General features: G+C 38.7%; 1 protein-coding gene across 1 annotated transcript; it reads left to right on the forward strand.

The window, feature by feature from the left end:
• The first annotated feature begins 641 nt into the window (after positions 1 to 641).
• On the forward strand, positions 642 to 13124 carry gtpbp3 (GTP binding protein 3, mitochondrial). The gene is made up of 11 exons (XM_023954276.2): positions 642 to 1013; positions 1229 to 1500; positions 1831 to 1917; positions 2477 to 2559; positions 3055 to 3174; positions 5924 to 5996; positions 6610 to 6753; positions 7592 to 7757; positions 9987 to 10117; positions 11426 to 11600; positions 11879 to 13124. The coding sequence occupies exons 1-11, from the start codon at positions 949 to 951 to the stop codon at positions 12108 to 12110; spliced, it is 1548 nt and encodes a 515-aa protein (XP_023810044.1). The 5' UTR covers positions 642 to 948; the 3' UTR covers positions 12111 to 13124.
• Positions 13125 to 13931: the final 807 nt, after the last annotated feature.

Here is a 13931-nt window from a genome sequence, read left to right on the forward strand (position 1 = left end):
TTTATTTAACCTTTACTTTACCAGGAAGTCCGTTGAGATTACATTTCTATTTTGAGAGAGACCTGGCCAAGAGACCCCCCCTATGGAGTCCTATACTGTTCATAATTAAATAAATAAATATTTAATTCAATAAATAAATATGACGTCATGCAAATACACAGACTCCATACCCCCCCCACCCCCACACACACAAATAATATATAAAAGCTTAAAAGTAAAAAAAAAACAACAATAATAATAATAATACATTGTGCATTCAAAAAAGAAGTGTATTATTTAAAGTGAATTTCATTTTAAAAAAGTAAAGTTTTTAATTTAAGACATGTTATTCTTAATCATTAGTATTTGATAATGGTAAAAACGCTTTTTCTTTCTATTTTATTTAAAAAATAAAATTTAACCACAAGAGTTTAAATTAAAAAAGCAACTAAAGAGCAGCATAGTATCAGACGGACGAATAGGTTAGTGAAGGTAAGGGAAAACGAATGTATTGTTTGTGGGCTTTAAATTCAAAATTTAGCCTGCCGCATATGTTGGCCAGAAGGGGAACACTAAAGGGGTGGATATGTTTTGACGGAAGATGTTTCCCGATGCACAAATGGGCGAGGCTTAAATTTGATTGACGTGTGTTAAAACTAATAGAAAATGAAATGTGGAAAACGTCGACCAATCATTTCCCGGAGGCTGAACATGCGCTGATAGACAGCAGCGTGAGATTTGACAGAGTAGAAGTTGTGAATCTAACAGTGGAAAATGAATAACTGTTATATTAGTTTTGTTTGTCGACATTTCTCTGCTGTTATTGCATTTCCTGGCGACCTTGATTAGAGCTAACCGGGGCTAAAGATGTCTCTATTTGCAACAAAACACGTTATGGAATAAGAAGAAACAACGCGACGAAATGTTAATAAATACGTAACGTTACACTTAGTTAACTAATGTAAAATTATGTTACCGCTTCTATCTATTTTTCGGGAAATTCGTAGAGCTGCAGTCCACACACACAGGAAAAGGTTTGCTTTACATTTATACAGCGTTTTATTTACTGCTTTAAGTCTTTTTTTTAATGATAGAGTGGATTAGATGGGGTAAAGGCTCATAAGTCTCCCTATTTTTTAACATTCAAAATGTTTACTTTGTGTTGAATGTATATCAGCAAGTTATCAGTTAGAAAGTGTATTGAATGTAATTAAAAACTAGAATAACTAAGTACATCTATCCTTTCCAGTCGAGTAACTACTCTACATCAGCTTGTGTCCACCTTTAATGGAGTTCCAGCTGGCCTGGCAGATGCAGACACCATCTTTGCGTTGTCATCAGGTCATGGCAGATGTGGGGTGGCTGTGGTCCGTGTCAGTGGTTCTGCCTCATCCATGGCTTTGAGATGCATGGCGGGGCTGAAGTGCTGCTTGCCTTCTCCTCGGACAGCCCTGTTACGCAGCATAACAGACCCCAACTCCAAAGAGATCCTGGACCGTGGCCTGGTCCTATGGTTTCCTGGTGCAGTACCAACTAATTCAAATGTTTTCGTGTTTTCATTAATGCCTTTAAAATCCAGAAAATTTAAGGTTATGCTCTTGATTTGGTCTGATTAACATTATATCAACAACATACCATCAACTAAAACAACATGATGTTCTCAGTGGGAGAATTGTGGGGCACTAAAACCACCTTACTCATAAATACATATTGTTTATTACCATTTCAATTCTTTAAGATGTTTTTAACATGTTGATTTATCCATCCATAGTCCTGGTTTGCTCAAATCTTTTTATTTGCGAACTAATTTTTAGTATTTGGCTGAAAAGTGCAATTCTTTACATGTTTTAGGTCCTCATAGTTTCACAGGAGAAGACAGTGTTGAGTTCCACATCCATGGAGGTCCTGCTGTGATTACTGCTGTCCTACAGGCTTTGGGTAACAAAAACAATCAGTTTCAATAATACAATCTTTTTTTTTTTAAATTAGGTCTGTATTTAATGTTTTTTATTTTTATTTTATGGGATGCTAAATAAATGTGGTTTGTTCAGCATGACAATTCTTTGAATTGCATGAAACCCCTGCAGTCTCACTCTTGGCCGCTAGAGGACAGTGTTACACAAGTTAAGAGGAGGAATTAGGTGGAAGTTAAAGTGCTAAAAAGCTAAATCAATAGCTGTTTATTTATTTATTACAACATCACAGTATTTATAGTGTATTTTTAAATCAAAAGAGATTTAGTGCTTTTGATTAAAAATGTTGATCAAATATTAAAACCCCCTTTTCCAGACGAGTTGCACTTACCATTGTCTCTTGATGAAATCTGATATTTGGTTGAAAGCACTATGCATTTGCAATCTGGAGAACTAGCAGATGTGCCTGTTTGTGTTCTTAAGCTGAAGTGACATTGTGACCCTGTGTTTGATCGTCTGCGTTTCTGTGATCCAGGCTGCATGTCTCACCAGTTCATGTTTTTGTTTGTGTGCACGTTTTGCAGGAAGCATGCCTGGCATGAGGCCTGCCGAAGCTGGGGAGTTCACGCGAAGGGCTTTTCAAGCAGGAAAGCTGGGTTTAACTGAGGCGAGTGAAATCCATTAAAACGTCCCATGGTGCATCAGTGTGTTGTAAACCTTTAAAGGTTATGAAATCATGAAGGCATTTTTCATCTGAAGCCAAAACTGCAGAAAATAATCTTTCGATTTTCTGTGCTCGTCTTATTTCTGTCTTTAGGTTGATGCATTTGTTGCATTACGCCGGACAAATACTTAAATGTTTGCAGTAAATTGTAATTGACTTTAATCTGAGCTTTTATTTTTGAAAAGGTAAAAAAGATACGTGAAAATCCAAAATAGTTTAAAGTTTTTAAATACAGTAAATGTTAAAGCTTATATTCTGATGTTACAGATGCAACTTACAGTTTCCCCAAGCCATCAGGTGTCAGTCTGGCAATAACAAATTATGCATATAATTATGAATAAATTGTCACTTTAATGGCATCACTTTCAAAATGGTATTGCAAGAATTAAGCATGAGACCTGTGGAGATCAAATGTGATTTTTTTTTTTTCTTTCAAAGGTTGAAGGACTTGGGGATCTAATCCATGCAGAGACAGAGGCTCAGCGAAGACAAGCTCTTCGACAGATGTCTGGAGATCTGGAACGCCTCTATCAAGGCTGGAGCCACAGACTGAAACGAGTAGGTCTTCTGTTACCAGACACTGCCTTCATTCTGAAGGGTTTCTTTCTGAATGACAGTTGTAATGCTTTTTACTGGAGAATAATCCCAATGCAAGAGATCGCTTTGTTTTAAAATGAACCTGGTCTCAGATCCAGTAAATAGTTTGTCCTTTCTCCATTTTGGTTTTAAAAAAACAAAAACAAGGACACATCACTGCATGAAATCACAGTGGTGGGCAGGAATGACCTCCAGAGCTGAAGAAGTCTCCAAATAAAAACATTTCGTTGTTAGACCATCCTGACAGCAGAAACAATTCATACTGCAGCTTTCCCCTCAAGAGAGACTTTGGAAAGAACCTGTTTGTACTGAGCTGCAGGTCAGACCTCACCCCCACACAATGCTTTTGTTGCTTTGAAAAAATCTCTACAGCTGTTTCTAAAGAACTCTCAAGCTTCCTGTTTTTATAGTTCTAGTTCATGTTCTGTGGAGTAGTAACAATTAAAATATCCTTATTGACACACACATATGTGGAAGATACCTGAATCATGAGGTCTTCTGTATCCTGGTTGTGATTTGATCATTTTATTTAATGGACTTTGCGTGTTCCTCCTTCTTCTTCTTGAGTTTTAACATTAACCTCTGACTATTTTTCTGCTGTTCTATGCTATGCAATTTAAGATATTTTTATCATATATTCATAGATGGATTTCCATTGGTTTTCAGAATCACTGACTTTAAAATCTCTATCTTTTTGTGGTTGGGCTCACAGGTCATGGTGGAATATATATATATATATTTTTTTTTTTACATCCATTACCTACCTGACTGTTAGGATTTTCATCTCATTGGAAGTGATTAAAGCCTTTGTACAGTTAACTGTTGTGTTCCTGTTAACAGTTTGATACAACCACAAATCCAGGTGTTTTCCCTTGAGAGACTTGAGCTGCTTTTCAGAAGCTTAGTTCTTAGAACTGACCGACCGACCATGTTCCTCAGAGCACACCTTATCAGAGCTGTGCAATGTGTATGATGGCGGCGATGATGGGATGTCCATTTGACTTCCTGACAATGCAGCTTTTTGCCATACTGGCTTCCCCCCTGTTTGTGGATGTGGTCAAGTGTGGGGATCAGATGCTTCCTGTTTTTGTTCAGCTTTTTGTATTCATGTTCTGCTATGTTAATCAAGATACTGATCGTTGTTGGTGTGGAAATGCGGAGGCTATTTTTCCTATGTTCTGCTGATTAACTCGAATCGCAAACCCGTTGCTGTGAGGTCAGACCGCAGGAAGACTGTAAACAGAAGGGCACATGTTGAGATCAGCCTGTGAAAAAGTTGACCAAAAATAAAACAGTAGCTTATAGCCTGGAGTTCAAATTGGATAAAAAACATTGTGCTCCAACACACTGAACAGATTTCAAAAAGTTGATACTTAAAAAAATGAAAAAATAACACAAACTTTGATCACAAAGAAAATGGTTCTGAATTAGTCTTTTTGCATTTCAGTTCAGTTTTAGTAAAATAAGAATAAAAAAAGTGATTTTAAGATGAGTTTGGTGGTCAGTAATAGATCTGCACTTGTTGATTAAATAGCAGACATGATTCGCTGATGACAGAGTAATATTTTCGTTAAATTATATATATATATATATATATATATATATCATGTTTGATCCCTGATTATATTTTTGCCTCTCTATTTTAAATATGAGGATTTAATGAGTTATGGTTCCCAACATTTATCTGGAAAGATAAATATCACGCACATGTAATGGAAAGATTATGCACCGCAAAAACAAAATCTTAAGAAAGTAAAAACGCCCTTTTTTCAAGAAAATTATCTTATCAAGAAAGTTTTTCTATAACAAAATTATCTTAGTTTTAGAAAACATGTCTTAATGACTACATTTTTTTTCTTAAAGAGAACAATTCTTGGAAATCTACCCCATTGTCAGATTTCTTTGTTCACGTTAAGAAAATCTGCCAATGGGGGTAAGAATGTTGGACTTTTCAAAGGTCGATGCAAAATACATTTTGCTGCTCATCCGAGGGATTTCTTTAGTTCTTTCTGCTGATAGGAAGTCAGATTATTGATGTGCAGACTGCTTCATCGTTGGGACAAAAAAGGGAAATGGCTAGATGTGACGTGAGCAGATGTCAATAATCAGTTTGTTGGGGTCGTGGTGGGGCTCAGAGGTGGCTGCAGTCCTTAGTGGTTTATTGTTCACGTGTGGCAGCTGTCAACTGGATAAACAATATAGAGAGAAAAGATAAAAATGTCCATCATGTCTGCTTTTTCTCTCGTCTTTCTTGTTGTCTCTGTCCAAAATGTGACTTTATGTCTTCAAAGTGGTGTCCGCTGTCTTCCAGGTGGAGGTGAACTGCTGAGTCTGTGCTGTTCCATCCTTTGGTGGAGGATTTGTTTGGTTTCCCTAAAGTACGATCAGACTGTCTGCACTGAATAGCACAGACCCCCTTACTCTGCTTCTCCCGCTGTGTTTTGTCCTTGGGGTGGACCTCTCTGTGTCTCGTATTACTTTGTTTGAAATGAACAGAGATGTCCCCAGCATTGAAGATCCTTTCTTGGACACACCCGACACACAAGGGAGGACAATGTTCTTCCATCTGCTCTCAGGCTCCTCTTGTTGGCTTTCACCCAAGTCCAGCTGGAACTTCAGACCACAAAGACAAACAAAATCCTGAAAGAAATTCTGTAAATAACCTCAAAAGAATGAATTTACGCCTCTTGGTTCTCTGTGTTCCCTGCAGTGTCTGGCTCACGTTGAGGCCTTCATTGACTTCAGTGAGGATGAGCTCATTGAGGATGGGGTCTTAGAGCGAGGTAAGCGTGCACTTTGACATCTAGACCGAACAACAACAGCACGGCCGTCCTCTGGGCTCTACAGGGAGGTGAAGGGGTCTGCAGGCTCTGTTTCTCTGTGAGGGTGGAGGAGTCCGGTGGGTTTTCCTGTTTGCCTCTTTGACTGGCCTGGAGTTTGGCCTGCAGCTCCTCTTCGGGGAGAAACCATGACATGAAACTGCACAGAAGACAGTTTCCTTAGGAAGTGTGGAGAAGACGGCCAGAGACCCAGTATTTGTCTTTCCTTCAGAGATAACCTATCAGGATAGTGCTGACTATGGGTCTTTCCAAGAGACCAGCTTACCTACTGTCTGTGTCTGTCATCTGGGCGGATCTAAAGCTCTTTATGGACATGGAATGTGAAGTTTCCTCTCTTCAACCACCATTTTTTTTCTGTGTCACTGCTTTAGTAGCGAGCACTGTTTACCTTAACATTTTGATACATTTTCTGTTTCTTTTAGAATTTACAGTGTTTATATTTTACCACTTAACAGTAGCATCATCCACAAGTCAACCCCGGTTCTCGAAGTGAACGTCAAAGCCCACTTCACATCCGGCTCCCTTTATACACTACCTTCCCTGTCACCCCCAACAGTGGACAGCTCAGTGATCACTCTGCTGGCAGAAATCGAGCGACACCTAAAGGATGAGAGAAGAGGCGAGCGGCTTCGCAGCGGAGTCCACGTGGTCATTGCAGGAGCCACCAACGCCGGGAAAAGCAGCCTCCTCAACACACTCTGTAAGAGACAAGCAAACACGATGAGGAGATCAGGACTAAATGATGCTAAAGACACACCCCAGCTTGGAGTCTCATGGCTCATCTGCTTCTGTGAAAATTAAAATGGGGTTAAAAAAAAAATCCAAACTGAAACAGCAGTGAGGCTTGAAGAGCTCTATGGAGGTAAAACCTTTAGAATTGGTTCAGATTTGCAAAGATAAAAACTGAATTCTCAGCACATTTATTGTTTTTTGGGGGAATTTAATCAAATAGCTCAAAAAATATTTACTATTGTGATTTTTTCAGTGTTTGCATCCTTTCACAATAGCAGCAGAAACATTCAGGATCGCCTGCAATGAAAGATGTATTCACCTCTGCTCCCATTTTCCTGCTTGTTTACACTGAAGTGTCATCAACCTAATGAGATTATGTTGTTGTAACATCATGTTTGTATGGAATATTGTTTCCTGGAATCATTTATAATCAATTTATCTAGACTCTGTGAGCTAGAAACTTGGCAGGAGAACATCTGAGCTTCCCATCAGAGTAATAGCTTGTTCCCATTTTCCTGTTTTGAGTTGCCCACGACTCAGAACCCTCAATAACCCACCTTATGGATGGAGCAACAATAGAGAAAATCTATATTTAGATAAACATATTTTTACAAATTGACTCAGATGTGATTTGTGCCTTAGTAAAATACCAAAGTGAGCTAGGTTTAGAATTAAAAACACAAAAAGAGCTGTCATTAAAATATAAAACATTTTTTACACAAAATATTCTGCCTTCTGACTAAGAGAAAAACAGAAATAAGAGTTGTGTTTTAAAATATCAAACAAATTCATGCTTTAAATTTCAGGCCAACGACCAGCCGCCATTGTTTCCTCCATCGCTGGGACCACCAGAGATGTGGTGGAGACGGGGCTGGACATTGGTGGCTTCCCCGTCCTGTTAAGCGACACAGCTGGCCTCAGAGACAGCACAGACTTGATAGAGCAGGAGGGGGTTCGCCGGGCTCGAGAGAGGTAGGAGTATATATATTTTTTACATTAAAGAATTAAAAAAATATTCAGTATAAGTAATCTGTTATTGGGTCTTAAGGTCAATCAAAATGCAAAAATGTTCAAAGAGATCCAAATGCATACTATTCATTATGTAGTTGTTAGCAAAACCTATCTGTATGGTATAATTAGACTGCAGATGGTGTCCTGTTCCCTTCTTTCATAAAGTGGTGGGTTGCAGGCAGATTTAAAAATAGAAGTAGCTGAAGCCAAGTCAGTTCCTCAGGTAACCACTAGGTGGTTCATTACAAGCTCTCATTACTTTGCATTGCTATGTAAAATGACTTCAATTCCCTACTGAACTAAATGTACATGCAGCCTGTTCCAAAAGGCTTTAGTTGCCTTTACATTTGGGTTCAATGACCCATTCTGATAAAGATTGTGTTTTTAACATGTTCTTGTGGCATTTATTAGTGCCAAAACCATTTTATTTTTCAAATTGTTGTGAATCAGGAAAAGGTATAAAAAGGTGTTTGAAAAAAAGCCTCTTTGTGACGTAGAAAATATACAGGTCCAGGAAAATACACTCTACAATAGGGAAGGGGGGCGGGGTTGCTGGATTTCTAATGAACTCCTGCTTCTCTGCAGAAACTATGTCCTAGAAAACGACACAGGATTTTTATTTATTTTGGCTAAAAACTGCATAATTATAATTAAAAGAGCACTGGGAATGCTTTTACAAAAGATCAAAATATGATTGGAGTGGCAGGTGTTCTAAAGCAGCTGTACTGGGGTGCATAGAACTTTATTCTAATGTTTGATAAATGGTGCTCAAAGAGAGGAACAGTCTCTTGTTTGACAGGTGAGAATCAAACCCGCAGTACTTTATGGACCTTACTGGGCATGCTCCAATAGATTCCTAGTTTATTGACCCTTTTGATTTCATTTTTTCCTCCTAGTTTAATGAGTTTTTGAGGTTCTGTCATTCTTTCATTTGACTACTTAGCTGAAAAATTGTCTTCAAACTGATTTTCAGACGTCATGTCACCTCTAACCTGGTTTTCAGTCTGGCTTTAGCTGCTTCACCTTACACTAAAGCATAGACTGATGACCAAAACGTCTTCAGATACTCTGGCAACAAAGCAAGCCCAAATCATCCTCCTACCACCACTGTGCCTGCAACACTTTGCATGAGGACTTTAGGGTGTCTGGGATTTTAACCTGAAGTGTCTCTGTTTTTTGCCTCTTCAGGATTTAGTAAGTAATAGGCAAACATGTGAGTGGTGCTGCGCTGCTTCAGCAACTTTTGACACGTGACTAATTCAACAAGGCAAGTGAATGCGGAGGCCAGTGTTCTGGAAAACAAAGAAAGGAAGAAATAAGTCATTTCTGTAGTGTTTGCTTAACTGCCAGAGTTTATATTAAAGCTGAGACATGGGTATAAATACATGAGACAATTACACTTGTGAGATTGCATAATGAAGGGCCAGCGTTAACAGATTGATCATATATGCTGGACTTATGCTCTCTGACAGCTGCATCCATTTTTATGTTAAGGCAGAACAGAAGGGCGTTTAGTGTCGTGTTCGATTTGTCTGTGAAAATGTTTCAAAGCTTTATTGAAACTTCTGTGTTTAACAAACAAAAATGTATTTCAACAATTATGTGAAACAAATTTTCTTGCCAGAAAGCATTAATGTCAAGTGTTTCCCAAAGTACTTGTCCTCTTGGCAAGCCATAGGTATTAGGCCATATATCAATTCAATAAAACCAACAGCGAGTAATAAAATAATGGTGGATTAGTTGGACGATAGACCTGACAAAAGAACAGTTTTATTTTCCTTTACCGTTTGTTTGGCCAACGTGAAGCCTCTGTGGGAAGGGTGGGCGTTTAGTGTTCTGTAGGAAACTTTGTGAGCAGGACAGAAGCCTGTGACCCAGGTCACTACAGGAAGGATGTGGTAAGTACAAGCATCCGCTGCCACTCCTGCCGCTACCTTACAACTGGATGGATTCAGGGCGGCAGTTTTCCAAGTAAGGACCATCCAGGGAAACAAATTCGTTTTTTCAGTCACCTATTATTCTGTGATGCCAAACAACGGAAAACTCAGACATATGTCATTGGTCTGCTGCCTGTCATTTGCTCCACTGCTGTAAACGTGTACTTAGATCAAGTTGACCATTAGTAAACAGAACAGCTTGTTTTGATGGATCTGCAGGGGCACTCGGGTTCAAGCATTTTTGTTCCTCCAGGGTACAGCAGGCTGATCTGACTCTGGTGGTGGTGGACTCTGTCCTGCTTCCCTTTGACGTACAGAAAGCTGCAGGCACTCTTCAGGAGAACCTCACAAGTGTTCTGCCTGACCTGAAGCAGCCTGATAAAGGTATTATACGTAGTCAGCCTCCAAAAGTCAATAATCAGCCCCTTCTAACAAACTACTTGTGTATTTTCACAGAAACATTTGTGCACATTTTGAAAAAAAATGTTTATTCTGAGTAGATGACTCTTAAAGTATCTTGTGTACCTGTGCAGCTGCATTACTTTATATAAGCACTTGTTTTCAAGGCACTGTCAGATGAATTAATCAAACTCAGGGGTCTGCAACCTTTAACACCAATAGAGCCTTATGGGCCATTTTCTTCCTGTCCAAAACTCAGGAAGAGCCACAAAGTTCCACTTCACCTTGTACACTTTATGTTTATGTTGCTGCTAAGTCATTCATTTACCCAACATAGCTATTAAATGTTTCCAATTATTGAATTTTTAAAGTGCTATATTTCTCTATAAATGACCATTTTTTACTTCTTTACTTTTGACAGCAGCATGTGCAAAATACTCACATCCCAAGTCTAGATAAAGATAAAGATAAGATAAAGATACTTTATTGATCCCAGCTTGGGAAATTCAGTTGTTGCAGCGTCGGCGTTAGGCTCAAGATACAAACTTACACACAATAGATGACAGAGAACCAAAACAATCAATCGGAAAGAAACATCAGTGAATTAGCACAGTCGTATTGCATGCCACCTCAGGAGAGAGAAAATAGACGGACCATAAATGACTATCTATTGCACATGGATGACAAGTTATAGAGTCCAATGGAGTGAGGAATGAAAGATCTCCTGAAGCGGTTTGTGTGACAGCGAAGCTGCCTTAGTCTGTTGGAGAAGGAGCTCCGCTGACCATCCAGTACAGGATGGAGAGGATGCTCAGGATTATCCATGATGGATACCAGTTTATTTAAAGTCCTCCTCTCCATCACAGATTCAAACGTGTCCATTTTGCAACCAATTACAGAGCCCGCTCTTCGGATCAGTTTGTTCAGTCTATTGCTGTCCCTAGCAGATATGCTGCCCCCCCAGCAGACCACCGAGAAGAACAGAGTGCTGGCCACAACAGACTGGTAGAATATTTCAAGATCCTCTTGCTGCAACAGATTAACTTGAATCAAGAATGCAAGAAAACCAAATCAAACAAGCCATTTTATATCATTAGGACAACAACTTGTTGCTATTGTGCATTCTAGATCAGAATGTGCGCCAAGCTTTCCTAATTTAAAATGTACTGCATTTTCTTAAAGGCAAAGAGTCAGAATGGAGGGATAAAAGAGCTGCACGTGGCTCCGGAGCCTCAGGTTGCAGACCCCTGATCTAACTGTATGAGTTTTGTTGTATCATGTCATTTCCTGCAGACAGGTGTCTCTTGGTGCTAAATAAGACTGATCTACTGCCTGAAGCTCAAAGACAGAAGCTGGACCGGGAGCTGAAAGGCGTCTCTGGACTCCCTCCTGTGTGTCTGATCTCCTGTCAGACTCATGAAGGGCTGCAGGACTTTCTCTCTGTGTTGCAAAGCCGTGTTAAGACTCTGTGAGTTTCTATACTGGAGCATTTTCCAACAGATTACAAACACATTGCTAACAGAAACGCTGCAAGCACTTTGAATAAGAAAACATATTATAAAAAGGTGTTTTTTATTGAAAGCAGTTCAGTTTTTCCTCTGCAGATAGATTTATTATTACATCTGATGGGTTTTTCTGACAGAGGTTTGCTTCTCTTGACCTGCTTTTCATCTACAAATCAAAGCACAAACGTCTAATGGCTCTTATGTTGTTCTGGTTCATTTTGTTCTTATACTTCCTCTCTAGGTGCGGCGATCCTCTGTCTGATGCTCCCACCCTGACCCAGGCTCGCCACAGGGCCCATCTGCAGCAGTGCGTGGCAGCTCTGGCTCAGTATCAGACATTGCGTGACACTGACCTGGCTCTGGCAGCTGAGGGGGTCCGCTTAGCTCTCACCAGCCTGGGGAGGATCACTGGGAAGCTGGGGGCAGAGGAGATCCTGGATATCATCTTCAAAGACTTCTGCATTGGAAAATAAAAAGAAATGAACGTAAAAACAATAAAACACAGAGAATTATGGACATTATAGCACATGGAAGAAAAGGAGAATCAGGTCTGAGAGTGGAGCCGTGATACAAATACTGACTTTATGCAGTCTTCACACATAGGCTGCTGGACTGTTTCCCACTGAAACGCTTGGTCATATGAATAAAGCTGAAAGATAACATACATGTATTTGTACATGTCTGAATTCTGAATAAAAACAACACCATAAGTTTGATGGATAATATTGATCTGTGGAAGCATCATAGCCAAAAGTCAAGAAAGGAACACCAGCTGGTGATTCCTTCAATATCTTTGGATAGTTATATACACTCCTGAGAAAAACTATCATTTATTTATTGTTGTTTTGTTTTATTGCTGTTAATCTGGTGATTTAACCTAAAACAATGTTAGGTGAAAATATTATTTAAATGTGGTTTTAATTTAAAATATTTTTGCATAGGAAGTTTTAAACTTGTTCTTTATTAAAAATGTTTTAAAGTTTTCAGATTAGCTTTTGTATTTCATTCATTTTAGTGATGTATGTTTGAAACTGTTGTAACCCTTGTGCTATCCTAGGCACTTTAACATTGGGAGTTGGGTCAGACAGTGCTCTGAATCTTTTTTCTTCAATGATTTGTGATCTTCATTGGTGTCTATGGATTACATGAAATCTTTCCACCTTTGTCCACCTTTGTCATGGTAGGGACAACACGTCACTGTAAGGGTGAGGTCATCTAAGATAGCACAAGGGTTGAAGACAAACGAAAAAACTGCAAATAAGCATCAGCATCACAAAAAAATGTATCATTTTATGTAGCTAAAACATTTTGAACTCTTCTGAAGTCTCAAAACTATTTTTACATTTTCAACTGAAAAGTTTGAAACTAATTATGACTTCAAACATGAGGTAAAAAATCTAATGTAATCCAATTCCTGCATAAATGGTTTTATTATTTGTCAGCATTTTCTTATTGTTTTATAAATAAAAACATTTCTTTTACGAAAACATAATTGCATTACCTACATCAATATATCAATGTTGGTATTGATAAATAACATTTATTAAATTATAAAAAATTGTGAATTTTGAAGGCATATTAAAAAAGAAATTCTGAATCTGTAAAAACATTAAAGCAGAATACTGATTATTTTCTTCATTTTATGATGACATAAGTAATGTGTGTATGCAGAAAAATGTTCAGCAAAACATTTTGAAAGATATCCAGAATATTAGCAAAAATGGATTTGAAAAACGGCCTGCCGTTTCAAGTTTGTGCTTCCCCCACCACCACCACTCTATGGGAATGGGTATTTTTCTAGAGTCAATGCGCTTCATGCCCTTTGTTCACATGTTAATCTGGTCTTGACTAAATATTTATGTTTCCTGGTTGAACTCCCACCTTTCTTCTCCAGCTGCTTTCTCTCTCCCCCCTCCAGCCTGTGACGGCATGTGCAGCGTCACGTCTCTGTTTGACTCTCCAGAGCACCTCATCCATCTGAGCCCTCTTTTCCTCTGCTCCTCTTTCATGTTCCACCTGATTTATTACGAGTGAAGTGTTCAGTTTAAAAGTGTGACAAATGTGCGGTGCAGATTTTGTGGCTGTTTGTTTGGAGCTTTGTCTTTGGCTCAGGAAAGCTGTCATAAAAACACATTTTTTATTCTGTCATTTGCATTGTTTGTCTGTGTCTTATTCTTTGCACAATATATCATCAGGATCAAAGGCTGTTTGACATTCCCATTAATTTAGTTGGACTTCTGAGATTCTTAAAATAGGATAAAAAATGTATTTTTGTTTTTTTTATGATTTACCTA

The sequence above is a fragment of the Oryzias latipes genome, chromosome 4, assembly GCF_053564925.1.
Source record: "Oryzias latipes strain Hd-rR chromosome 4, Olatipes_Hd-rR_3.1".
Lineage (NCBI taxonomy): Eukaryota > Metazoa > Chordata > Actinopteri > Beloniformes > Adrianichthyidae > Oryzias > Oryzias latipes.

What these genes read in the sequence shown, in the direction of transcription:
- gtpbp3 (XM_023954276.2), top strand. Translation starts at nt 949, where the DNA reads ATGTTACCGCTTCTATCTATTTTTCGGGAAATTCGTAGAGCTGCAGTC. An exon ending in GTCCACACACACAGGAAAAG is followed by an intron (nt 1,014 to 1,228) that starts GTTTGCTTTACA and finishes TATCCTTTCCAG; the next exon opens with TCGAGTAACTACTCTACATC. An exon ending in CAGCCTCCTCAACACACTCT is followed by an intron (nt 6,754 to 7,591) that starts GTAAGAGACAAG and finishes TTTAAATTTCAG; the next exon opens with GCCAACGACCAGCCGCCATT.